We start from the raw sequence: 26,626 nt of genomic DNA on the forward strand, positions 1-26,626 counted from the left end.
ACCAGTTTACTTTTGTGTCACTGCTTCACACTGTTCAGGACGACTGAAGGGACGTCCTCAGTCTGGTAGTTGGCGGTCAACTGCAGTGGCGGAAATAACATTGGAATCTTACGTATTTTCTGGCCAAACATAACATGTTACTTTGCGCACAAATATGTACACATTTACATTAGCTGGAGACCACAGCAATAATTTTGTGAACGCACCATTCATCTGTTGCTACATTGTAATATCTAGAACATAATAAAACTATCTTTGAGATTGTCTGAAATATCTTAAACCACAACAACTACAAAATGCAATTTTTTTATTGTTCAAGTTCCCATAGCTGGGGTTTGTTAAATAAATGATAGAGTTCAGTTATGGGTTGTTTTCTGAAAAATGGTTTGCTTAACAACACATCGACCGCCTGATGCAGATCGGTAGAATATCGTGCCATAGATGTCGTTATGTAGCCTCGCGCTTCGTATTATACCTTCCAAGGATTATTAAGTCTGCGCGAAGAATTTACCGGCGCAAAAACTTCTCTACTTGTGGCTTGTACTCCGAATTTACATTTAGGCCTTGATCAAAATTCTCTAGCTGTTCCTCCGTTTCTAGCCGTGCTAATTCAAAATCCGAACGAGGGAGAAGCCCTTCATCTGGCCTGGTTGATGTTGCGAATTCTTCATTCGCCTGTCTTTGCGAGCAGCGCCTCTTTTAATACGGTTGTTCTAGAAACGATCCATCTTCCACAATAATCCACGGAACGCCGTTGACAAAAACAGTTTTTATTTCCATTTCGACAATTTCACAACAGAACACAACCAACTCGAAACTCAAGGAATACACTAAAAAAAGACAACAATTGAAAAAACCACAATAAAACAATATCATTTGACTAACTACAAAATCGCAACATATTATTGCGCACACACATTACGCAACATTTTGATGCATCCTCGAACCAAAACCATGACTTCAACGCAGCGGATTAAGATTAAAGTTTCACGCGCTGCGCGTAGAATAAAACGCAGTCATTAGTAACTCTCTGACACGCTATCGCCGTAGCATCATCTTCAGACGAGCACCGCAAACACTCATGGTAAGAATCCGTTCAATTCCGCTTTCTCTTCGATGGTTTCCTTACAGAAATACAGACCTGAGCAGGTTGGCCAATATCACAATAATGTCTTCCCTTCACTTTCCCCACACACAGCTGATATGTGGTAGCAGTAGCAGGACGACAGAACAGCACATTCCAAGCCAAGGAATAAATGCTAGGGCGAAGAGTAGAGTAAAAAGGACAAATAGTACTGATAAACACGTGTACCACCTCCACCACCTTATTTTATTTTTTTGCCTTTCGCTAAATTTCCGTTCGTTAAATTTTGCAAAAGCTAAAAAAAGCGCTTTAGCCAAGCCACACACCTCAAAACGCGGCCGAGTTGAGGTCAAACCTGCTTCCTTTGGCACATAATCAAGACCGAAACGCGACGTCTAAAAACGGTCACGATTAGTTCCAAGTTTTGGGTCGCGCGACCTTTTGGGTAAACGGTTGCTTAAATACTCACCAATTTTGGCAGGATTGGCGAATTAGCCATCAAACAAACACCCCATAAAAACATCAGTTGGAGCTAGCGCCATCTAGGTGTGAAAGGTTAAAGCACAACATTTGAGAGAGTGTTCTGTTGACACTAAAGCGACCAACATTGTTATTTGTTGGTGGTTATTTTATGAAAAAATCAAGAGAGTTGGATTACATTCGTGGAGCATTTTTTTGGTTAGAAAACTACAGAAAAGATATTAAAACTCATTAAACGACCATGGTAAAATAGTTGAGTGTTAAAAAAATATTGAATTTGTGAGACCAAAACAGTCAAATTGATTTCCAGTAGCTCTGTTTGTGAAGTTTTCTTACGGATAAACTAACGCCCTTAATTCGGCTCAGTTTTCAAATGTCACCTTATCTACTATGTCGTTTCAAAAGGCACAAATAGGATTTTATACTCGATAATATTTCAACTTATCCTTTATTTTTTTTAAATGTTATATTCGATATACATAGTTGGGTGTCTGGTTTTAGCTTCATCTCTATGTAGCCCTATCTTAGTGATAATGGCTAACTACTTAACATGGTACCTTAACTACTGTAGAACTACCCAAAATAAAGCGGCGGGTAAACTTTCGACAAAACGAGCCGACAAACTCCTAGCCAATCCACCCTACGATATCAAAATCGTTGTTATCATCAAATCGTCACAGAGCGATTGCCAGCCAGATTCGTCAGCAAACACTTGAGAACCCTAATCCACGGCCCAACCCAGAAGAAGAAGTCCGCACTCATCCGCTCATCCGCCACGAAAGCAAAGCGCCAAACAAAAAGAGCATGAAAAGAAAACGAACCTCATCGATTTGGCAAATCCAGCCACGATCATTGCAATTCGGTACCGCAAATGGACCACCTGTTCGCTTTTATCGCGCAGCTTATCGCGGGTCGGGTAGTTATCATGGGATTCACTTAAGTAAGGTAAGAAAAGGTAAAACAAAACAAGAAAAGAAAAACTTTGCTCCCGTACAGACCTATCAGACGTACGTACTTGCGCCACAGCTCATCGATGCATGGTACTTAGCGACCCGAACCATCTACATTCGAACCTCGATGCGATGGTGCGTTAAAGATCTGTCACACCAAACAAAAAAAAATTTACAACCCTTTGGCGGTTGCTGCGAGCTCGCGTATAAAAACGGGTGCCAAAATTTGGATAGCTTGTCAAACGTGGAACGCTTTGTGGCGATAGCAGGAAGTTTAGGAAGTCCCCCAAACAATCAACAACCCAAAAACGCAACCATGATCCGAGCACTTCTCCTGATTGCGCTTGTGCCGGCCGTAGTGTACGGTAACGTTGGCCGTGCCTGTGACGGCGATCGTCCGCAGGCAACCAATGTGAACATCGTAGGTTGCAGTGCTCCGCCTTGCGATCTGATCCGTGGCCAGGATGTGATCGCTTACATCGATTTCACCACCGGTAAGTTGTACGGAGAATTGCATCCCGCAGTTCTTATAACGCACATCCCTGTCGATCGTTGACCGTAGACCGTGCTGTTACCACCATGACGACTGTCCCGACGGCCACCGCTCTTGGTATTACCGCACCCTATCCACTGCCGGCTGAGTTTGCCAATACCTGCGCCTGGCTCGAAGGTTCCAGCTGCCCACTTAGTGCCAACGAGGACGTTACCTACCGACTAACGATCCCGGTGCTGCCAATCTATCCGCTAGTGAGTCTGAGCATCGAAATCGATATTGTGGACGAAACCAACGAATCTGTCGCCTGCTTCGTGGTTGATGCTCAAGTCGCTCCGGCTAATTAAGTAGCAATAAAAGCAAACTGGATTATACTAAAATGATTGATTTATTTTCCATTGTTACAACTCCATTACTATAACGGTACCATATAATTTAGTCCACATCCGCTTCAGGCCGGAATCAGGTGACAGGCGTATCGTCCTGTTCAACCAGCTTCATTTCTACCGCCACATTTATGGATCGAAAACTTGTCAGCCTGACTGGTATGTGCAGCTCGTACGTAACATCCTTCTCTTGGGACACTGGACACGAACTGCCAATGGGCCAGATATTTTTAAAACCATCTGGCAACTCATATGGGAGTTCGTAGTTCCGGGGATGCTTATTTGTATTTGCAGCACTAGTGCGACCAGTTTTCGACCATCAACCAAGTCCATCCTGTCCCTTTGCCAACTGGTGAGGTGATGCTCCACATTCGCTCATATTCTCCGTTGATGGTAGTGGTCCTTCAGTATTTGAAGCACATCTATCGTTAATGGAAATACAAGTGCACATAAATGCATAGAAGCACATCACTTGATTATCTTCAAACTGGTGGTTTCGTTGTAAAAGATAAAGCATAGCACTATGATCAATTAAATATCGAAACATTCGGGCCTTCTTTTGTAGATCTGGCAACTGCAAAGCTTTAAAACCAAACGGCTGACATCCGGTGTATCTAGCGGCATATGGCGTAATCTCACTCTTTTATTGGATACGGTGCTATTTGCCAATTCTAGTACATTTTACCTTCAACAGTAATGGTCGCAAAACTTTTTAAATTCTAATTATAATTCACACGATTTTTCAGTAAAGGATATTTCTAATGCTTCAGCTTCTTAAGTAAAAGCAATTGATCCATCCAGAAATAATACACATTGTTAGTTTTAGTTTAAGTTTCAGGTGATTTCCATAGACCCATTTATCCAAACTCAAAACATTTCGGTCGTCATATCCCCCCCTGATTCAGATCGTCGACAGTAGCGCCACCAAGCTGTCAGAGTTTGAACTAAACCGCTAAATTTGAATGGGCAGTTAAATAGGAAAAATAAATACCTGCTCGTAATATTCGGAGCATTTCAAACAACTTTCAAAACTGTCGGATCATTTGCTTTGAAAATTGGAATATCATAAACAGTAGGAAATATGTCATAAAACGATTTAACTTCTTGTATCAATTCTTTAAAATATTTCTTATTTGCCAACACATTGCTCCTTACTTGATCTCATCTTTGCCATGGAATGTAAGCTTTGTTTTAAATGGATTAATAATTATTCTATACTGATACTTTTATATAGAACTTAACGCATTGTTAGCTATTAGCGGCATGGTGATGTATTGGACAGGTCCGATTCAAACACGCATGCGGATCAATCCCTACTATAAAGAATATTCGGCTACGTGGTAAAATAAGTCTAGTAAACCAGGACAGGGCAGGCATTCAGTGGGTCGTTATGCCAAGAAGAACAATACTTAGTTAGCGCAATATGATTAACAATAGCCATTAAGTAATACAGGAAGTAAAAATAACTTTTATGTAATAATAACAAATAACAAGCATACTGATTGTTAAAATGTGTATAATCTCGGAAGTTTCTTTAATTTCACTGATACAGTTTGAGTATGCAATGTAACGGTTTACATTTGAATGAAGCCCTCCTGCAGGCGATGGCACATCATCTCACTGGATACATACTGGTAGCTGATAGCAGAGCAGCATATCACCCGATTTATTTTTTAACTCCCAGCGTAGCTTTCCATTAATCTGTCGGACAATTGGAACAGGGATAGTATGGAAAGTGTTTAGTGCATATGGTACAACTAAGCCTTTTTTGTGGGTTAAGCCAGCTTGGGAAGGTAAGCTATGCCCACTCGAAGAAACCTACCGGTGGGAGATCCGCATTGACGTAGATGTTCGCGGAGAACAGTAGTCCTTGCGTGCCCTGAAGCGGACAGACGCTACCCTCGCAGGTGGTGGGTGTGATAACGGCTTTCGTCTTAACGTTGTTCAGTATGAAGTACGCTTCGTGCTTAAGCACACTGTCCGTCGATGCGCCTAGGTGGTACAAAAGGGGCATGGGAAAAGATGGACGTAATGAGATCCGTAAAGAAAGACCTTTACAACTCTAAGCAAATATTTAGTTTCGTATAGTAAATCGGTTGTACGGTAATGTTGGCAACACAGCTGAAGCGCCACTTGAGACGTTTGGTAATACGGTCGTTACGATGTGGTTTCGCTGGATATTGGACCCATTCGGCGGTGTATAAGGCTGTGGCTTTGTTCTCCGATCGAGTACGTTCGTTCGTATGTTGATTGTTTGAGAAAGAAAGTCAAAGCAGGACATGGTGGCGCTTACCGTTGGAAGTGAATTCAGCCTTCACGGTTACGTTGGCGCCACGATGCATCGTACAGGGTGCGGTTGCACAACTCGACAGATTAATAGATATGACATCGTATTTGGTGCCTGTACAGGAAGAAAACAGGAGCCTTAGTATGAAAGGATTACGACGATATGGAGTTCGGTTTGCTAATGTTGTAGGAATGCCATGCAAATGTAACAGAACACGGCAATTTGTATTTTCTAACCCTATAAATGTTTAAACTACGTGTGAAGTTTATATATTGACAGTCACACGCGTACTTTGTACCTCGTTGACTGCGAACAACAGGCGGCTAGAAATCAGTTATCAGTTCTATTAATAAACCATCAATCACAGGTTTGGTGTCTAGTTGCAAAGTTGTCAAACAAACGAGCCTGTCATCTGGGACCTACTGTCCCATGAATTGTTTGAACAAAATTGTATAACGAACATTTAACAAAGCTCAATATATAGTTAACAACTTCATGTTGCATCATGTTCCTGTTCTCATATTGTAGGATATTGTGTAGGGCGACATGATTGTTATTGTTCGAATTTATGAAAAAAAACTGAAGGTTTTTAAAATAAATCTTTACACTTCTTCCTGTAGGCAATGGTAGTAATTACGTGCAATACCAATATAAACATTATTCACGGCAAATAAGGCTTACAGGGTCTTCACACCATTGCTTGGAATTTACAAGTGAGAAATTCCGCGCAAAAACACTCCAACCGCTAGCACTAACCATTTTTACCCCACTTGGCCACTTATCATAGCCAAAGTTGCGCTTAATAAAGCGGCAATCAATCAATCTTTCCATGTGACATTTTGTGTTACACGTCTTTCCGGTCAAACACACAGCAGTAGTGGGGAGGATTAGCAAATTGTACGCGTTTACTTACCACAGTCTTCAAAGATGAGGCTTGAGCTGATGAACGGGTAACGGTGGAATTTCCACCAACCATTCCACCATCGCATAATGCCACCGTCGACCGAGCCTGCAAAGAGCACACTGCAGCACACCGCCACGATACAAGCAGGCAATTTCATTTTTGGAACAATTCTGTTGCGTCTTCGGTTGTAGAAAAAAAAGGAACAAATCGTATTGCACGGGATTGGAGTACACTCGAGCAGAAACCACAGTGGTACAGTGCTACCGGTTTTGTTGTAACGCGTGCGATTGATGGGACGCGACTAACAGCTTGTACAAGTGCTCCAGTGTCCAATACGGTAGACCTCCGAACAGTGGGCTTTTGATCCACGCAGAATCACACTGATAACAATCGATTCTCCTCACCGACGATTGTATTCCGACGCGATTAGGAACCTCGATTCAGTGGACACCAAGTACATACTGTGCGTGGCTCGAACACACTGCGATTTGTTGTTTTCTGTCACGAAAACATGCCACTTCCGGTCACTCTACGCTCGTACGACACCTTTACGAAGGGTACATAAAGCGATGCACAATGAGCTGCTCGTTACACAAATCCGATCCACGGGCAAAACTGCTAACGGGGATGACGTTTTGGGGAGTTACTTTGCCACTGGCGTGTATAGTGTTGGGATATGGAGTCACCGCAAATATGGTAAGTACGCTGTGCATATAGCAAGATGTAAAGAAAATGCTGATGAATTATGTTCGTAGAATTATGACGTTCACATCGACAAGCTGGAGCGGGTTGGGGATACGGGCGAATACTTCAAGTACAACTACAGCTACGAGAAAATCTCCGACATGAAGTTTTCCATGGGTGCACAGATACAGCAGCTGAAGGAGCTCGACGACACGTACACGGTGAAGGCCCTGATGGCCCGGGCCGATCTTGCGGAAGGTAGCGAGTACGAGGTAATGATGGACCTGCAGAAGACACTGTGTGACTGGATGCGTACGGTTTACAAAACGTACTTCTACGACGAGCTAGCAAAGGTGAGCAATTTCCCCCATTACGACACGTGTCCGCTGCCGGTGGGCGAGTATGTCGTGGAGAACTATGTGCTCGACACCGAACCGTACAGTGAGATGATGTCCGAGGGCCGATGGAAGGCGGAAATGATGCTGATGAAGGACGATAAAATCTGTTCCGGTATCGTTATGATGACTACGGTGAAACCGAAAGAGGAGAGATAGATGTACAATAGCTAGTGGACACAGTTGATCATCATGCATGTTGTAGTACATATGAAACGGTTGGGTTTAGCATTAAAAGTGATTGTAGTACAAAGATGGATGTGAGAAGTGGTGCTTCTCCCAAGGCAGTGATGACAAGGTATCTTTGTGCTTACGTACTAGCTTATAAGGCACTAAGGTATTGGCCTGCTGCAGGAGCCCCCATTTGGGGTCTACCATGCCTCCTTTGTCCATGTGGACGACCTAAAAGAACTTTACGGGTTAGATTGTCCGGTGTCATTTCCATGACGTGACCAAACCACCGGAGTCTAGCGAAAGTAAGTTCGCCGTACAGCTCGTAGAGCTCGTCATTGTAGCGGCTTGGCTGATTTGCATACTCCTTGTAGATGAGTAAAGATACGCTTTAACATCTACACCAAACAAGAGTCATAGGAGGCCATTTGGACAATGGAGTTATCGAGATTCCCGGGAGTAAAGTAATCAGGTCATCCCAATACTATTGTAACTCGTCAATTGCACTCGACGTTTGTTCAATGCTGCTGAACTAAATGAAATTTTACGATCATTTATCAGATCCTCCACATGGGGTTGTATCAATCTCAAGGTTACTCACGCGTAGCCATACAACGAGAAAGATTCCCATGAAATATAGTTACCAGAATTGATGGTAGATAACACTAAAGTGGTGTTGTAAAAGCTAAATGTGATTTCAATCAGGTCGAATGTTCAATCTGACATGCGATATAGACAAGATGACAGATAGACAATCCTTCTGAATAAGATCTATGGAACTGGCTTTAAACAATAAATTTTACGACGAAATCTACATGAATAAATCCCTTACGATCATTTGCATAACGACTTTTAGCCGCGAATTTATGTTAATTTTAGAATTCCACAGTTTATTGACCTTCACTGCTAACCATTCTAACAACTTCTCAAACATATTCTTTCGTCAGCTTCACATACATCTCACCGCGGGCAACAATTTCACCCGTCTCGATAATCCGCAGCTCGGTCGTAGCACGCCAGAACCCTTCCGGCACGACGATCGGTATGACGGACGAGTCAATGTACGCATTCTTTACCCAATATTCACCTTTCGGAAATGGACATAACCCGCCGTCCGGCACAAACGGTAGATTGGTGAAGTTCAGAAATATATGCTGATAGTCACGGTAGTGCGTTTTCACAAACTCACAAAAGGGCCGCGAGGCAAGCTTCATCGGGTACGCATCGTACTGATTGTTGCCCTGTGCACTACGCGCGAAGCTGAGCCCGTACTGGAAATGTAGTGAAAAAGTTAGCTAACCCCCTTTTTGCAAGATTCGCCAGATTCGGAAGTTTCATTACCTCGTATCTGTCACTTAGATCGACCAGTAGCGCGCCGGTGCCGTTTAGTACCGAGAGCGTACGGTTGAACTTGCGTACGCGTAGCTTTTCCACGTTGAAGATCTCCGATCCGTTGATGTGTTCCCAGCGGTCGAAGTCCACGATCACCTTCATGAGTCCTGCGCTCGGGTCGAGGAAGAACAAGGCAACGGCCACAGTTGCCAGCAGTGCGATAGATGACCACATGGTATGATGTCGCGTAAAGGTTGTGGCAATAGTAGCAGCTGTTTTATAACGCTCATTGCACATAACACGTGTGCTTTAAGCGAACGTAGCGTGATGATCAATACGAGATTATTTGAGATTTGCGCATGTTCCTGTATCGTTGTGATCTTGCGAGATGACCTGTGATATAAAAAGAAATATTTGTAGCAAAACAGAACAACAACTATAGCGAAGGTTACACTAAAATTCAAGAACAAAATATGGAATAAAGGTTCACTAGTGTTCATACTCATACATTACAGTACATACCATACTGTTTATGCTATTTAAGTACACCCGGATTATGCTTTTTTAGTATACGCTGTACTATTTTAAAAGGTAGGAATATACTAATTTCGTACGCGGTGTACTGGGGATTAGTATACGGTGTATACTACTTAGGTGCAGTGGGTATATTATTTTAGTATATCGATATACTATTTTAGTATGCAATCAGTTGTAGTTGTCCAATTGTAAATGTATATATATATGCAATACATATGTTGCAATACTTGCAACAGAATACTTTGCTTTTTACGAGAACTGAGGTTACATCCAAGCAAGGGCGATGTGAAATTTGACAAATTATTAAACTAAAAGAAATAAAATTAACAACGTCCACTAATTGGGAAGAAAACCTCTTTTTAAACATCTTTGAGTTTACGTACACAACGGAATTCTGTTGCATAGCCCTGTAACCGGGCCGATTAGCTAGTCATTACAAAATTAAACATCAACAATGCCTTGGGGTAGCGTAAGTTAATCATTTTTCCATAGTTTGTGTTATAGTTCAATGATGTTGTTTAAGATGTAGATTACTTTCTTATTAATATTTTCTTTCCAAATATGGTTCGCTGATAATAATATCTGTATAAAACTTTAAGTATAAGTAATTACGTTAGCAACAAATGCAACGAGTGAGAAAATAAATGGGATAACAAGTTGTATTCTAACACTTTTACATGAATTTTTCATTGAATTGTTATTAAAAGTCTATTGAAGCTTAGGATGAATGGAAAAATATCATAAATCTGTCATGATTATTACAATGGTTTTGGTTTATTTTTTTCTGTAAGATCACAGTACAGTAATCGTGATCGGCCTTTTTGACTCAAACATACTCCTTTGTTAACTTTACCAAGAACGATCCAGTTGCTACCAGTTCTCCCGTTTCTCTAATACGCAACTCCGGCGAGGCCTTCCAAAATCCTTCCGGTACGACAACCGGTATAATGGACGAATCGACGTACGCATCCTTTACCCAATACTTTCCCTTCGGAAACGGGCACAGTCCTTCTTCCGGTACAAACGGCAGATTGGTGAACTTGAGAAACATATGCTGATACTCCCGGTAGTACGTTCTTAGAAACTCGCACATGGGTCGGGACGCTAATTTCATCGGGTACGCATTATACTGTTTGTTCCCTTGGGCACTACGCGCGAAGCTAAATCCGTACTGAACGAGGAAGGATTTCCGTTAGAAGTAAAGAATATATACAGAATATACATACGGCACAGTTCACACCTCATACTTATCGTCCAGATCGACCAGTAGCGCAGCCGTACCGTTCAGCACAGACATCGTTCGGTTGTATTTGCGCACACGAACCTCCTCCATGCTGAATATATCCGTCCCATTTGTAAAATCCCAGCGATCAAAATCGAGTATTACCTTCAGCAACCCATCGCAATGCTCCAAGGCGAAGGGCATCAGGACGAACACCAGCGCATTTAGATAGAGTGAGATTCTCATGGTAGGGACGCTCTTCCAAACACTACTATTAATGATTAAATAAGAACAATGTCGTTTTATGGCTTGCAAAAAAGTGCGGAAGTTGTTAACCGCGCAATCACCAACTGTATCAAGAATAACGACTGTCAATCGCACACATTACATTGTTTTATGATGCGCAGATAAAATTACAAAGAGAAATGCGATTGGACATCATGAGACTTTGGTATCATTATGGTAATTATATACAAGAATGTTTCCCAAAAATGATCGCTCGTGTACATTGTTCACATGACTGTAATGATTACTTTGGTTAGCCCTCGAAACTAATACTTGTAAAATTAGATCACTTTTTAAAAAGATAAAGTCAAACAATTCGTCTTGGTCTAAAAGGTGTCTCTAAAAGTCATGATTACAGTAGAATGTCGATTATCCGAGCAACGGTGGACTGACAGAATGCCGGTTAACCGATTTCCACGGATAATAGGAAGAATTCGTATGTTTTCAGTATTAGAAGTTTATTAACAATAAGGAATATATTAACTTGATAAACTCTTCATGAAAAATTCTCAAGTACTTCTTGTGAAAAACGGGTAAACGGTTAAAAATTCAAAACTATTCTACTAGCTGTCATTTCCCAACTCCCGGATAATCCGCCCGCCGGTTAATCGGGCCCCGGATAATCGACGTTCTACCTTATTTGCTAACTGCATGTTGATTTCCAACACTTTGCTTCAATTTATTGAATTAAACTGTTACAATTTCTCCTCGCATTACCATCCAGTGTTCCATGTAGCTCTACATCAACTCTTTACTTAACCGCACGTACATCGAACCACGGGCGACAAGTTCTCCGGTAAATGTGTCGATAAGATCGGTAGTACAGCGCCATAGTCCTTCCGGTACGACCACTGGAATAACAGACGAGTCAATGTGTGCATCCTTCGCCCAGTACGTCCCTTTCGGGAATGGGCACAATCCTTTCTCCGTCACAAACGGTAGGTTGGTATATTTAAGAAACAGATGCTGATATTCACGATAGTACGTATTGATAAAGTCACAGAACGGTTTTGCTGCCAGCTTCATTGGGTACGCATTGAACTGATTGTTACCCTGGGCACTGCGTGCAAAATGTACACCGTACTGGGAAAAGAGGAGATAGATTAATGCCCGTACACTTTGGAAATAAATGTATTGGTCCATTACCGTGTAACGATTGCTTAGATCTACCAGCAAGATCCCGGTACCATTCATTACCGAAACCGTTCGGTTAAACTTTCGCACACGGAACTTTTCCATGTTGAAGAATGCTGAACCGTTGTTAACTTCCCATCGATCAAAGTCTAGTATCACGTGTATTAAACCGTCGCCAGGAACGATGAGGAACAGCGTCACGGTGATGGGAACTGTTAGCAGAATCCAATGCATAATGTTTGCTGAATGTGCTTTGAAAGAACTGCACCTAAAGAGCAATCGAACGGCATAAAATAGTGTTGGTGGCGTGTTGCAGTGCAATACGTCTAACGTGTCCTTGCCAATGATCTAATTGGCTCTTCCTGCATGAATATTTAATCATTACAGATGATCCGTTTGAGATGTCATTGGAACGAATTAAACTTTTCTGCATGTAATGCACGTCGATTAGTGCACACATAGTATTTACTGCTGTCATGTCGGTTGAAGTAGCATATTAAGGATTTTGAAAACTGAACATTGAGGATTCTTCAACAATTTTTTTTTGCACAGTTTTGAGTTTAATTCTTAAATAGCTTACATGTACATTTGTACAATGTTTGGATCTATATTCCCGCACAAATCCCGTAGAAACTGTTATTATCAGAGCAGTAGTTCAGTTCCGATCATCTCCTGAATTTTGTTAAAGCAATAAAGCACTAAAGAGAACCTACGGGACTAGACTATACAATCCAGGCTCCGTTGGATACGACTCACACTGGAAGGTACCTTTGAGTCTTTCGCAAGGACAGAGAAGTAGTCGAGGAACTTCAATGAAGCTGTCATGCGAAGTGTCGGAAGTGTCGGAGTAGTCTTTGTGGATTGAAGGAGAGTTTTATTAAATTTATACTAACAACTAGGAGGGTCGTAAGTATACATTTAGTAACAAAAAATCTTCAATCCACAAAGACTACTAAGCGGCTAACCAACCTGTTGAATGAGCAACTAAGTGAGTAGATGTCAAAAATATAAAGAAAGTACATTTAAAGTACTTGTCGAATGTTTAATCTTTTAATTTAATATTTATCAACTTGATTGAAGCCTTAGCGATGGTTTGTCAGTAGATTGGTTTTCATTAAAACTCTTAGTATATCTCTCATTTATTGTTTATACTATTATTCCTTAAAGAAACGAGATATTTCGAAATACTTCAAATGTAGAAATTCACACCTTTGGACGAGCGTATTAAAAGATATCATCTCGTGAAACTTTGAACAGTAATTCGGCGCTAAATAAAACTTCCTCATCAATCACCTTCATTAGTAAAATATCCAACTTCCATAAGCCTGGCTGGAAGTAGTTGTTGATAAGCTTAGAATCCAACACCTTGTTCTTGATGTAATACTGCTGCATCGGCATCGGACATGTTCCAACGTCCGGGAAGTTTGTCATGTTGCGATAAAACTCCCGATAGTCGCGATAGGTTGTGTTTAAGAACGTGCACGCCTTCTGCATTGGCACGCGGAACGGCGAGCGTATGAATTGATTGTTACCGAGTGTACTGTACGAAAGGTACAAGCTGTACTGGAAATAGTTAATCCACAAAACACAGCATGAGATTTTGGTGTTTGGTTTTAGCAACAAACTGTTCTACTTACGGCGTATTCATCATCCAAATCTTGGTGCAAATCGAACGTTCCATCAAACACAGTCAGTGTTCGGTTGAATTTGCGTATGCGCAGGTTAGTTGCATCTATTATGTCGGTTCCATTATTCTGCTGGAATCGTTCGTACATTACATAGACCGGCGAGGTGTACAGTTCTAAAACGGCCAGTGTCAACATCCACAGCGTATAGCAACTGATTGTTGATAAAGTATTCGTCGATGTATGAAACATGGTTCCTACACAAGCGAACTCGTTAAACTGCCGAGTGCCGTTGCCCGGATCACAATCTAAACTACTGTTTAGAGTCCAAAAAATCCTTTTATAGCCTTATGACACGATAATCAAATAATTGCTGGAAATTGTATAATACTAATTGTGTCACTGGAGACTTGCGTGAGAATGTCGTTTCTCTCTCTATCATTGATCTCGAAATGCACGGAGCACCACTCCTACAGACAGCTGGAACGAAGTCATCATATCATAGCACACAGTAACCCAGGTGTTGTATGTAAAAAAACATGTACTTCACACTTTACTGCCCGCCATTGTAGCCCAACAGTTCTAGTAAACCTAAAACGTATCACTCGAAAAGCTAACCCGATCGCGCAGCTCTGCTATTCACTGATGTAAGGCTCCGTTTGTGCCCCCCTGTGAGGCACGGTGATCGACCCCCGCCCTTACACAATTTTGGCCGGCACCTCGAAGCATGTGATCGATCGGCCACTCTTCGTCTGCAGCTCCCAGTGGATGGTCATGCTGGGGATTTTCGGGTAGATTTCGAGCACGTCGAAGCTGCGCTTGTACACGACCGGCACGCCAGCCTTCAGCGGACAGTCGAGCTTAGTTGTGCCGTCCTCCTCGAACAGATACGGACAGGCGCTGGTACCATCGACACCGATGAACGGCAACGGTAGACCCACAATCTTTGCGAACACGGTCGTACTAAGGCTCTTAACGTCTTCCGCTGTGGTAATGGGCAGGGGAGAAACAAGAAAAAAAAACACGCACGCATTAGTAGACGATCAATAGGTCACGCAGGTTGAATCGAGCGACATACTTGGTGTGAACTGTTGGTTAATGCTAACGGTCGTGCGTCGCTTCAGCTTGCACGGTCCCTTGTCACAGTTGCTAATATCTACGATGTTCTTCTCGATCGGCACTACGCTGCGAGTGTCTGTGCAGCAAAACAGAGAGAAAAAAAGAGTGTAATTAACAGTCAATTTGCATTTGCGCGTACGCAGCAACGATAGACTGCAACAGCAGCACAAGCGACGAAACGCTTACCACCGCATGATTCGACGACGGTCGCTTGGACGGAACCGTTTAAGCTGCACGCCACGGCAACGATGGCAACGGCGAACAGGGCAGGGAAGGTTTTCATGGTTACACTGCGCTTTAAAGCTGTCTGGAACGCGTTCGCGGAATAAACTACCCTGGTAGCCGTCGTCCGATCGTGGGATAAGATCTACCCGGGAGCAAAGGGAAGAGATTAAAGATGAGCAATAATTAGTTGCTGGTATGGAGGGAAGTTTATTGGAGCAAAATGGTTGAAAAACTCGCTTGAAAATGCTTCCATCGGCTCGTGATTTAATTTCCCACCGTAATGCTCGCTGTACGTTCCATTCACTATGCACCGCAACAGGGCATCCTAGTGATCGATAATTAGACTTTGTTCAATGCTTCAACAAGCGTTCCGATCTTGTTGGGTGAGTAAAACATGCTAATCAATACGGGTACTTTTCCGTACGTACAAACCACCGCACAAACCATGTCAAACAGGTCTGTGCAAAGGTCGGCTAATCATATCGCAAAAGGTACAGGGAAGGGAAGGAACTTACTGCGGCCGCGTTGTACATCAGCAGCGGCTGATGATGCGCCACAAGATTGAACGGATTGCACTGCATGAAGCAATTAAAACGCTGATGAAGCGGTATTCGAAGTACTGATTTATGAATTATTTATCACCTTTCACGCTGGGTGGTAAAGGTGCCGGTTAAAAAATGTTGGTTTTGCAATCCGTACGGCAGGAAATGATTACGAAAGTTATTTGAAAATTGCCGGCGTTAAAGTTCAGCGTTAAAGTGGCAATAGAATCATGAATTTGTTTGAAAGACAAAAAGATTGTTGCATTCCGCTGTGAATAAACAGCGAATAAACTTATGTTGACCTTTATCACAAATGCGCAACGTTTAATTTTTCGTATGCCGTTCTTCACGTCAATGGTTAAGCTCGAAAAACGGTAAGCTCTGCTGAACCTCTCTTTGTCCTTGGCACCGACATGAAGCGTGACATAACAAGCGACGGCAGCAGCACGCTAAACACTGGACCAAACACTTTTACATCCCCAATCAACATCAACCGTGAAAGGGAACACAATTGCTGCATCATCATGACATCTGCTGTCTGCGGCACGCACATTGAGCACTTACGCTTGTTTTTTGTATGCAGTTCCTTCTATTTCTGCTGTGTTGCCGAATTTTTTGGGCTCTCAAAACGTTTCACTTTCACAGTCACACACGAGACGAAGGTCGGAAAACGGGACTCTAAGGGTTTTGGTATGGTTCAGCACCGAGTGGCGTGGATCCACTTTGCTAGGGCGAGAAGCTCTCCGAAGATTGGACGCGAAATTCAGGACTCTCCTCACCGGCAGGATGCTCGTAGGCGAATGAACGTTCTGGCGATCTTAGACGCGCGTTTTAAATTTATAATAATCACCTAACGGTGGACTAAGCAGGCGGTGGAAGAGAGGTAGAGAGGGAGACGAAGGGAGGAGAGAAGAGAGCAAAGGAGACCCCCCGCCTGGAAGTGATCGCAAAAGGGTGTGTTTAGCGTGCGACGAAGCTCGGTTGCCCTGTTGCGTGCCTTTGCCGTTTGGCTTCCTTTTCTTCCGTTCCGCCGGGCGGTACGTGAGCGGAATGCGTGAATGCTGGATTATTCTTCCTGCTCGGGCAGACACCTCGGTTGACTTCCGTACCGTGTGCCGTCGTTACCGGTGGTTCGTAAACAATCACCCCGCAAACGTTTGCTAGACCCCCGGTGGGTTTAAAGCTTGCCAACAAACACAAGGCGCAATCAAGCACCAAAAAGGTGCAACGTACGGTGCATAATTCAACCTGCAGGAGAAACATAATTGGTGCGATGATCGATCGTTCGATCCGGGATACTCCGAGTGGTTTACAATGTGAGGTTTTTCTAATTCTTCTTCCAATCATTGGCACGGTCGAAGAACTTATTTTTAGCCTCAGAAATCCTTGAGAATATAAAGCTGGTTCCGGTTGTTGGCCCGTTGGCGTTGGTGTTACAAACATAGACCAAAGAACATAGTCGCAGATGTGCATAATTAGGCAAACACACATACGAATGGATGTGGCTAGATGATTCCGTCCGAAGCTCAACGTAAACAACGACAAGACGCAATTTGGAGCTCAGCCATCTTGAGGTGCTTTTTGGTGTAAACACTAATAAATCAATATATGGAAAAACTTTTTATTCCCCTGGCACGCCCTGTCCAAGCGTGGAATCAGCCAACCGAACCATACTTTTTCGTTGTTGCTATATGCTTTGCTTCGCTGATTGTCATGCTCTTGGCAACGTAAATACAGAAAAAAAAAATCCGAAGGCAAACAAAAGCTCAGATCAACACTTCCTGTCAGCTTGTTGTGTGATTTATGAACATGCTCACATCTGCTTCACGTAATATGGGGATGGTAAAAATACACAGTACTGTGAAGTTCTTTGAGTGATCGCTAGTACTACATGATCATTAAACGAGTGTCACTAGAGATCGCTCGATGGTCATTGAAATAGAAAAAAAGGACAAAGAATTGATCCCCAAACAAATTCGGATAAGGAACAACATCTGGATGCACTTGGACAACTATGGAAGAACGAGGCACTACGTGAACAGAATATCGATGTTAGCCGTCGTCTCATCTGGTGTTACCGTTTTTACCGTATTACTTCATTTGTATGTATCGTGCATCACTACGACGGACGTCCGGTGAACTTGAAACGTATTAGCACTTCCCATCGTCACATTGCATCGTGAAACAAACGTGAAACTGAAGAAATACATGCTCGACTAGCACACCTTCACCTGCATTCACGTGTAACGCTCGTAGCACTTTCGTCGTGGAGATTCGTTGAGAAAGCTAATTCTAGACGGTGGCTGTTAATGTTACACTTACACGAGTGTCGTAACACGGCTGAAGTCGCACGAAAACCTTGCACTCGACGGCGTTGTCCGATGGCTACTGAAGGCTGTACGGTTCGGGCTGGAAAGCTCTAGACTCTTAGTAGCTGTCTCCCACCATTGCGCCCGCGCGCACGAAAGCCTTGCGTCAAATGTTTGAGCCCCCGTTACACCCTCCACCAGAAGAGCAACAATACGGCAGAGGCAAACCGGACCCCGGAGTTCCTTGTTCGGTATATTGTTCGGGGCCACACTCTCATCCGGCAGCTGTGCGCATGCGCTCCCCATGTCATGGGTGCCCTACCATGTGTTGGGCCAGTCCAAGGTAAGCTAGGCTGTACGGAGAAAAGACTCAGTAGAGCAACAAACTAGCGCGACCCATAGGCCACAGCCGACAGTGTGCGCATCTTCGCTTTGTGCGGTAAAGGAACTTTTGAAATATGCGTTATCGTGGTACGATCTCCATTTCCTGCTATTGGATTCCGTTTGCGAATCGAATTCGGTGACCGTGACACCTTCGCTCCCGGTAATGACCGACATTTTTGCACAGATTGACTGAAACAAGTGAGGAAGAGTGTGAATTGTCTGACATGACGTTAGAATCGATGCATCTCCCACCCAAACAGTGTTAATGGTATCTTTGCAGAGTTGGAACGAATCTTCTTACCTTCAACATACTTTGTTGGCCGTATTGCAAGTCAGCTATTAGTTTGCAAAGTCACGTAATGCCGAGAGGCGTTACCACAAAGGTGTAGTAAGAGTAATAATGTGTATTCTTTTAACGAGTTCTAAGCTCATTAAACTAGCTGAATGTTGAGAGTATGAAGAGGTGATTCAAATAAATACATTGCTATTTTATGAGGACTTTTATTATAGATAAGTTCTAACACTTTTATACAAACTGGGTATTATTCAACGATTCATTCCATTATTCCAACGAACTCTAAATATGGAAATGACTATATAGGAAGTATGCAGTTAAATAACACAACTTAATAGTAATTCAAATTTTAGCTAATCGAAAACAAAATACAAGAATGATAGAACTCCACAACATTAAATAGTTCATAAACTGCTCAATTTAACTATTGAACTCTTTTGAATGGTGTAGAAATATCTAGTTTGAAACATTTTAATTCAGTTTGGTTTACAATATTTAAACTGATGAAATATTTAAATATTGATTGAAAACCATATGTAAGTTCGAAAACCGTTGGCGATAGAATTTCGAGTTCGAATTCCACACATAGCCTTCGGCCCGATTCGGACAGCTTCGGGAAAGATCGTGCTGACTGTTTACAAGCAGTGAAGTTGAGTTCTTCGAATATTGTCATTTTTCATAAATCGGTCACCCAAGGTACATAGACGATATATGTAATTTTTGTGCTTGTTTTAAAAATAATTTCTCTTGGAGCGAATTGCTATGTTACATAAGGGTTGTTTTTTTTCATTCTGCAAATAGTTTTCTGCAGGAATTAGTGTAAATCAGGATAGAAACGATTGCAGTAAAATGTACAATAATGTCCACCCAATTTTCAAATCATCACACCTTCACACGCTCTAGTAACCTTGGTCACTGCGTACGGCATGACAGCACCTTTCTTTCGTAAAGTTTGGTCGTTCGTGTTGTTAGATTTTTAAGTCTTCTTGCGGTGGTGTGGAAAACAGGTGAAAATCTAAACGGCGATCGGAAAGCGAAAGCAAATTGGCCGGTGCGTAACGTAAAGGGGAAAAGGAAAACATTCAACGGGGAACACCCTGACCGGAAAGCAACTCAACAATCCATCCCGCAATTGTGTGTTGTGCCCCATCTTCACGTACGCTTTGGGTCGGTGCCATCGCTGGCGGGGCACGGTCCCCCCGAGTGTGTGTGTGTTATTTTGTAACGTACGTGTGTGTGTTGGTGGGTGTTTTCTGAGTGCGTGAACGCGTGAAGGACATCGTCCGTCGTCGGGGAAGAAAACAGGGCCACTTATCCTTTTTCCATCAGGGCCACAGGGCAAGGGTTAAGCCCCAGCAGAAAAGGTGAGAACGAACGAGGTGTGGATCAAGGTGTCCGTTCGATAGCATAGTTTGCCAGAGCACATAGAAACTCACTAAAGCAATCGGCGTCAAGCAGAATGGCGCGGGCGTTGGATGAAGAGGTAAGTGGTTGCTTTAATTATCCTTTTAGAAATCGTCCCAGTATGAACATTGCCGTGATGTACAATCGGAGAGCCTTAACGTTACGAGCATTGCAACGGAGGAATAAATGCGTGCGGATGGTAATTTTTCAACAAAGTTACGAATGGACCAACACAGGGTCATGCTGGGCTGGGCGGGATAGTACGGAAGATTTGAGACATGAAGAAAACGGTGAAGTCAAGGCTTGTTGACCTTCCTATGGCCTTACTGCGGACGGGGAGATGTGAACAACAGAGCGGGATGGTCGTCACCACTGGTTGCCACGGTTCCCCACGATCGGTGTGGTGTTTTCGCTCTGCGCAGCATCGCTGGGTTATATCGAGCAAACCGTCGCAGCATGCCATGGTATGATTATTTCCGACCCGCCCCACCGCCCCCCCATCCCTCGTTGTCTAATGTCGTCGTCGAAGAGCATGCAAAATCCACCCGGCCAAATGTGATGAAGGTGGAGAAGAAATAGCTTACCGCTGCAATACACTTGCGACCGCTTAGAGGCGATCCGATCGCACTGGGGCCACCCGAGACTACGCCCATGTTCGCGCGACACACGCTACGCACGGTTTGTGTTTGTGTCGGTGTGCGGCCGTGTGTATGTGGCGCTGTTACAGCACGAATACATAATTTGTCTAACGTCGCTTGGTGTGCTGTGTGACCCACCGTGGAAGTCTGCGATAGTGGCGTACCGGGACGAGGCAACCGTCCGATCCGGGATCAAACTTAATGACGTTCGCACATATTGAGAGACGTATTAGGTGACACGCCCGAAGGAACTCGGGTTCGGCTTGGTGCAGTGCAGAAGTTGGTCTGCGGTCTGATGACCCGCTAATGAATGGCGTCGGGCGGTGATGGTAGCTGTGCGGGGTACGGTACCAATTAGCGGCCTTTTACCCGCCCTGTGATGACATTCTTCGTTATGAATGATTTCTCTTATGCCGCCCCGAAAACAACCCTGTAACGAATACATATACAGGGTGGTTCGTTGGTTGCAGTGGTGCAATTAATGCATGCATACCTGGTGTGGCTAATCGAACTAAACATTGGATGGAACGCGGTTTGAAAGAAGAAGCACCACAGGGCTGTGCGTGTTTGTAGGTTTGTTTTGTTTCGCCATCTCGCCTGCCCACCGTTGCGGCAGGTGGTATGGTAGGGCTCATTTGTCTGTTGCTTCTGGTGCCGGTGTTCTAGTCGTGGCTGTCCCTTATCGTACACCTCCGGCTTGTACGGCATATCATTGAGGTAGTCCCGGGTTTTTGAGGTTTGACCGAATGAAAGACCACAGACGGACGGACGTATGGGAAGGGCAACAAGTATGAAAACCGTGTCACACCGAACACCTGATACGTGTTATCTGATAATTTACCAAACCACATGGTAGCTCTCCACGCGGCTTTCAACGCAGGATGACACATTCGTTACGAATTATTATTTTATAAGGCTAAAAAAATCCTCATTCACAAGCTGCTGAATTGTTATTTCTGCTACAGAAATCTTCTCCCTTATGCGCACAATAGTGTGATTTAACAGAACAAACTTAATTGACGCTTGAGTCATATGTTTGGAGAATGTGTTACCTCATATATGCTACTGCTGTTCGCCACTTTTTCTAACGCGCGTGCTATCAGCATGAATATGAATCATTCTTCCAGAATAAACTAGATCGCTTGTATACAGCGATGCCCAGTTAAACTCGTACTAATAATATCGCTTTCGTCTTTTTCTTTTAGAAATACGATCTGCCCGAACTTAGATGATCTGTTTGACTTTTAAAAGGCTGGGTACTCCAAAGAGCTAAAACCAGCATGTCGTGCGATTTTCACAAATTGTTGTACCGTTCTTCACGTGTCCGACATCAAACGAGCTACGCTGTATGTGCGTGAAGGTTCGGATTGCAGTGAGCACGATGCCCAATGCACGCACACGCCTCTCGTGATGGTGTCCGACACATCGTGAAACCCGCGAAAGTGTGTAATACTGCTGGTGCTGCTGCTGCTGCTTCTGTTGGGGTGCAGCGTCTGCGCATTCTTACGAAAACATACAACCCTTTCGCATTCTACCCCAAACAAAACTCCCCTCCCGTATGAGATGGAAGCCATTGCAATAACGTTTGACCCCCCCTCTCTCCCACTCTCGATTGCATTGCACGATCTGGTTCGATCGATACTTGCTCGCCTCGGGCCTGCCGAGATCCAGATCGAACTGCTTCCGGCTCGTAACGATCGACGTAACGATGCGCTTGATGCAGTGTGAGATAATCAATGTTTTGTGATTTTATTGTTACAGCGAACACGACGCACCAAACATTCCGACAAATCAATGGGGTAGTTTGTGTGAAGTTTACTGGACGGAACAAGACCGCGGTATTACGTCATTTCGTGTTGATAAGAACGCGCAGGTTTATTAAGTATTGTAAAACACGTTTTTATCGTTTGGTAGACATTTAAGATTTTGTTACGAAAATAAGGTCAAAATGAATTGATTCATTTTGCATACTTTGTTATGCACTTTATTTGCAATGCGCAATATTAAAATTCGTATTTTTGTATTTTGTTCCGCATTGTTTCCCTCATTACTGTTGATTGCGTAGCTTCCTTTTGTGGAAGTACGGCGGCGTATCCCTTCACTTCTTGCCACGAGGCAACCACGCATGCATCAGTCACCTACCGGCTGACATTGACCATGGTTGAGTCGAAATGCAATTCCGCGAGTTGTGACATTGAACCAACTGAGAAACCGAGACTGTTCGTGGCTCACTTTTTGCTGTTTTGTATCTTCCCCAAGGTTTGCTGAGGGTCATTTGGGGACAGTGGAGTAGAGGCAAGCTTTTTGTTTTGCAGATCGCCTTAAATTTTTAAAACCTTTCGTAGAATACTGTGTATCGATATTTCAGCAAGCGGCTTCTCCACGTGAATCGGTGTCGCACGTGACCGATTAGTGATGAAATACGTTAGGACTGTTCAACTGTTGTCTGTTTCATTCCCAGTTGGAAGTCATAAATATTTATCTCGTGCTTTTTAACATGAGGGAGTTACCAGTAGAAAAGGTGATCGAAAAGAAATCCCCTCCCCCCCCGCTCCACCCCACCAGCCCCTAATAGTTATAATGATGGACAGTACAAAAACCTGATCTTTTTCATCTTCTCTTACTCCTATTCCCACCTGGACAACACTGTTGGGGAGTTCCCAAAAAATCCCAAAAGGAATTAGGAGGCAATAACACGACGTGTTGGACGTCGGAGACGCAAATAAAACGGTTGGCGTTGGGAGAGCAGGGCAGTGGTCAGCAAACTGTAAAGGGGAAACATAGCCAAACATCATAAAAATACTCGTTTGAATGGGAATGATGCAATATAATAAATTTTAGCATTGTGGGGCAAAACTTCCGAAAATATTGTACATTACATGTGAAGATGTCCGCCCGCGAGGTTCCCAAAGATTCAGATTGAATTAATGATTTAAATCTTTATAGAGAGTGAGTCAATTCAAATCGTCAAGAAGAGTGTTTTTAATTCTTTTGCGATTTAACTCATTCGCAGAGCATTAAATCATTCAATACAAGTGTTTGATTAACATGGCGACCTTTAACTCATGATTGAAATCATGAGTTAACGCACTTGTGAGTCGAAGGTCACCGTGAAGAGTTCAATCCTGAGTTAACTCAAGATTTAACTCAAGATTTAAATCATCGCTGCGAGGAGTTAGTGAGGTAAATTTCTGTTGCAATTACTGTTAATTCGTCGTGAATGATTTCTGCTAGCATTAGAAATGTGAAATGAAAATGTTTTTAGAACATGGGAACACATAGTACTGAATCATGTTCCACATAGAGCCACGGTGAAAGCGCCATAGAGCGCCGTACTTTGCCGACCACTGTCTTTTAGGGTGATGGCGACAGAGTTCGCAAACGTAAATCGCGTTGTGCCGGTTTTTGTTGAAACACAAATATAAATGAGTGGTGCAAAATTGAAATAATCCACGTCGTGAGAGACAGTGCGGACAAAGAGGAGGGGTCCGGGGGAATAAATACGGCGTGGAAAGAGTTTTGATGTGTATGTAAACGAACAGAAAACCAGTTCCAACCGGCAGGCAGGCAGTCGAGCAAACGGGAGGGTCGGTAATCGGTGACATACGCGGAGGATAGGGAAGATCGGTAACTGGCCGGGGTTGGCCAAACCCGGCGGTTACCTGTTGAGTGTGGTTTTTGTCGAAGCAGCAGGAACCGCACGTACGACGGCGTGTGTGTAGAACCGGTCTTTTACCTAGCAACTGCCGGTCCCGTGTCCCGTGTCCTCTGCTGCGCAGGCGAGGGACCCTCCAGCAGCACGCCCGTCGCCCTCCCGCTTTTGCCGGCCAGGGTTTCCATTTTTACCAAGACAAATATCACCGCAGCACCCGTGTTGTGATGCAAAATTATCATCCACGGCGAAATGAACGGATAGGAGACTGTGACGGGGCGAGTAATGTGTATGTTTTGCTGTATGGTTTTTATCTCCGTTTTTTTTTTGTTTGTTGGTTGTCGCACTGCAATGGTCATTCATCTGAATTTGCATTTCGTGATAAAAGTGATTGAGCAGAGGATCGGGGGAGAGAAGAGTCAGGATCAATTGTTCTCTTTTGACACAAAGACACGCGGGGATGACAACGCATGGCGACTCTCGTTGACGTATATGACAAGCAGAACGATTCCGGCGCCATGCCCTAATGAGCATCCGATGTCCTCAGCTCGAAGCTTTCATAAGCGCGTTTTAATGCGATCGATCATAATGGGCGAGCTCACGTTAATCGCACACGTATCATCATCGTGCAGTCTCAGCCGCGCGACATCCATATCGAAACACCTTCTCAATACGTGTTTTATTTGCTCTAAGTTTCTGCCCCAAGGCACACACTGTTGCTCTCTTCGCACATGACACGAATTACTTACGTCTTACTGCCACCGGCTGGCGGAATATTCCCCACCGCTGATCGCCCCGGTAAGCAAGTGCGCGAACGGTGGGAATGTTGGCTGGTCGAGCAGTTTCTCAAGTACTTTGTGGCGCTATATTTATTTGCGATAGAACAACACCACCCGATCGTTGTGTGCGGTGTGTGTATTCGTGTGCCCAGGTCGGCGGCTTAGTGCGCGCGAACGTTTTTTGATAGATTTTATTTAGGTCACTTTTACTCGAAGATATTGTGCACGGTGGTGTGCGAGAACGGGGTGCCGGTTGGTTGGTTGGATTGGGGATGGGACTAGGTGATAGGGGTAAGAACGCTCAAGGTCCAGCACTCGCGCTTGTCCATCTCCATCGACCCCACTATCAGCACAACTCCCCAGGCCCCATCCTCCCCCCCATTCACCCCCTAAAAGCCACCCTCATTTTCATTAACACACATACACTCGTGCAGAATCGATTAGATTGGCTCCGTACGTGCGTTTCTTGTGTTTTGAGCTGTCAGGTGGTGCGCTACGTGTGCGTACGAGTAGTGTGCGCTTGGAGCACCGACCAACAGATGGCGCCAGTAGCGATTGCATGGACTACGGCTGCACGAAGAAAGCAGCACTAATTTTACATGTGTTTAAATTGCAGGCATTACTTTAGTAAAATAATAAATGTTAAGAGACCATCATAGGATATTCGTTAACTCATTATATACCAAAGATATATTGATAACGATATCAGATGATAATTTATCAGGGTGCCTTTAGTGCTAGGAACTGCTTATGCTGCATATGGGTTAATATTCGAACTTTAGGGTGTGTTTAATAGTTTTTTTTAAATTGCATCAAATTACATTTTAAATTACTCACTATTAATTTAATTTGTCATACAATTTATGAACTTTGTATGAAATTTTGAAACAATGAAAAATTTAGTGTGGAGCAAATGAATTTTTATGCTTCTGACATCTGCTGTTCTGACAATGGTCTAATGAAAATAATGTTCTGGAATTAAAATTTCATGCCCCCCGGGATATAATGGGTTAATCTCGCTTAATAGCGGGTATCCACTCCTATTACTGTTAATTCTTTTTATTCCTGTACTAAAACAGTTGAGTGCATTATGGAACGTTACCTGCATCTGAGCTGTTTGACATGGAAAATCCATTTGTTTGGGGGTTTTCATGAACTGTCAGTTACAGGAGTGTCTGATTGTTTTTTTTCCCCCTCATGCACCGATGATAGTTGTTTGCAATTTTCTATTGCGGACAGTACTTTGCAATTTAGCGCAACAAATATTAGCTCTCTTAGCAGCAGGGTACTTGAAACAGAGCGAAATCATG

At 43.5% G+C, this 26,626-nt stretch overlaps 9 protein-coding genes across 11 annotated transcripts in view; 3 read left to right on the top strand and 6 right to left on the bottom strand.

Annotated features, from left to right (window-relative positions):
- The first annotated feature begins 2,830 nt into the window (after window positions 1-2,830).
- On the top strand, window positions 2,831-3,354 carry LOC128298450 (NPC intracellular cholesterol transporter 2-like). The gene is made up of 2 exons (XM_053034201.1): window positions 2,831-3,008; window positions 3,077-3,354. The coding sequence occupies exons 1-2, from the start codon at window positions 2,831-2,833 to the stop codon at window positions 3,352-3,354; spliced, it is 456 nt and encodes a 151-aa protein (XP_052890161.1).
- A 1,656-nt stretch (window positions 3,355-5,010) lies between these two features.
- On the bottom strand, window positions 5,011-6,741 carry LOC128298634 (NPC intracellular cholesterol transporter 2). The gene is made up of 4 exons (XM_053034404.1): window positions 6,594-6,741; window positions 5,687-5,794; window positions 5,216-5,385; window positions 5,011-5,094 (listed from the first exon to the last, which is right to left on the bottom strand). The coding sequence occupies exons 1-4, from the start codon at window positions 6,739-6,741 to the stop codon at window positions 5,011-5,013; spliced, it is 510 nt and encodes a 169-aa protein (XP_052890364.1).
- A 419-nt stretch (window positions 6,742-7,160) lies between these two features.
- On the top strand, window positions 7,161-7,890 carry LOC128299087 (uncharacterized). Its single transcript, XM_053034942.1, has 2 exons — window positions 7,161-7,280; window positions 7,340-7,890. Exons 1-2 carry the CDS (start codon window positions 7,161-7,163, stop codon window positions 7,820-7,822), a joined length of 603 nt encoding a protein of 200 aa, XP_052890902.1. The 3' UTR covers window positions 7,823-7,890.
- An 870-nt stretch (window positions 7,891-8,760) lies between these two features.
- LOC128298530 (uncharacterized) lies at window positions 8,761-9,409 on the bottom strand. The gene is made up of 2 exons (XM_053034284.1): window positions 9,176-9,409; window positions 8,761-9,105 (listed from the first exon to the last, which is right to left on the bottom strand). The coding sequence occupies exons 1-2, from the start codon at window positions 9,398-9,400 to the stop codon at window positions 8,761-8,763; spliced, it is 570 nt and encodes a 189-aa protein (XP_052890244.1). The 5' UTR covers window positions 9,401-9,409.
- A 1,120-nt stretch (window positions 9,410-10,529) lies between these two features.
- Window positions 10,530-11,171, bottom strand: LOC128298595 (uncharacterized). Its single transcript, XM_053034363.1, has 2 exons — window positions 10,944-11,171; window positions 10,530-10,874 (listed from the first exon to the last, which is right to left on the bottom strand). Exons 1-2 carry the CDS (start codon window positions 11,169-11,171, stop codon window positions 10,530-10,532), a joined length of 573 nt encoding a protein of 190 aa, XP_052890323.1.
- A 777-nt stretch (window positions 11,172-11,948) lies between these two features.
- LOC128299092 (uncharacterized) lies at window positions 11,949-12,578 on the bottom strand. Its single transcript, XM_053034953.1, has 2 exons — window positions 12,357-12,578; window positions 11,949-12,293 (listed from the first exon to the last, which is right to left on the bottom strand). The coding sequence occupies exons 1-2, from the start codon at window positions 12,576-12,578 to the stop codon at window positions 11,949-11,951; spliced, it is 567 nt and encodes a 188-aa protein (XP_052890913.1).
- Window positions 12,579-13,568: 990 nt separating this feature from the next.
- On the bottom strand, window positions 13,569-14,221 carry LOC128299095 (uncharacterized). The gene is made up of 2 exons (XM_053034957.1): window positions 13,982-14,221; window positions 13,569-13,907 (listed from the first exon to the last, which is right to left on the bottom strand). Exons 1-2 carry the CDS (start codon window positions 14,219-14,221, stop codon window positions 13,569-13,571), a joined length of 579 nt encoding a protein of 192 aa, XP_052890917.1.
- A 293-nt stretch (window positions 14,222-14,514) lies between these two features.
- LOC128297031 (ecdysteroid-regulated 16 kDa protein) lies at window positions 14,515-18,231 on the bottom strand. The gene is made up of 4 exons (XM_053032582.1): window positions 18,178-18,231; window positions 15,275-15,455; window positions 15,048-15,164; window positions 14,515-14,954 (listed from the first exon to the last, which is right to left on the bottom strand). The coding sequence occupies exons 2-4, from the start codon at window positions 15,369-15,371 to the stop codon at window positions 14,668-14,670; spliced, it is 501 nt and encodes a 166-aa protein (XP_052888542.1). The 5' UTR covers window positions 15,372-15,455; window positions 18,178-18,231; the 3' UTR covers window positions 14,515-14,667.
- A 1,585-nt stretch (window positions 18,232-19,816) lies between these two features.
- LOC128299906 (sodium/potassium-transporting ATPase subunit alpha) overlaps window positions 19,817-26,626 on the top strand; it is a 63,781-nt gene continuing 56,971 nt past the window's right edge. For 2 of the 3 annotated variants that reach the window (XM_053036054.1, XM_053036055.1), the window contains exon 1: window positions 19,817-20,326. In XM_053036054.1, coding sequence (XP_052892014.1) covers window positions 20,303-20,326 — 24 coding nt within the window. In that variant the 5' untranslated portion in view covers window positions 19,817-20,302. The remainder of the gene's footprint in view (window positions 20,327-26,626) is intronic. The other variant, XM_053036053.1, reaches the window with a different exon arrangement.

This window comes from Anopheles moucheti, chromosome 2, assembly GCF_943734755.1.
Source record: "Anopheles moucheti chromosome 2, idAnoMoucSN_F20_07, whole genome shotgun sequence".
Lineage (NCBI taxonomy): Eukaryota > Metazoa > Arthropoda > Insecta > Diptera > Culicidae > Anopheles > Anopheles moucheti.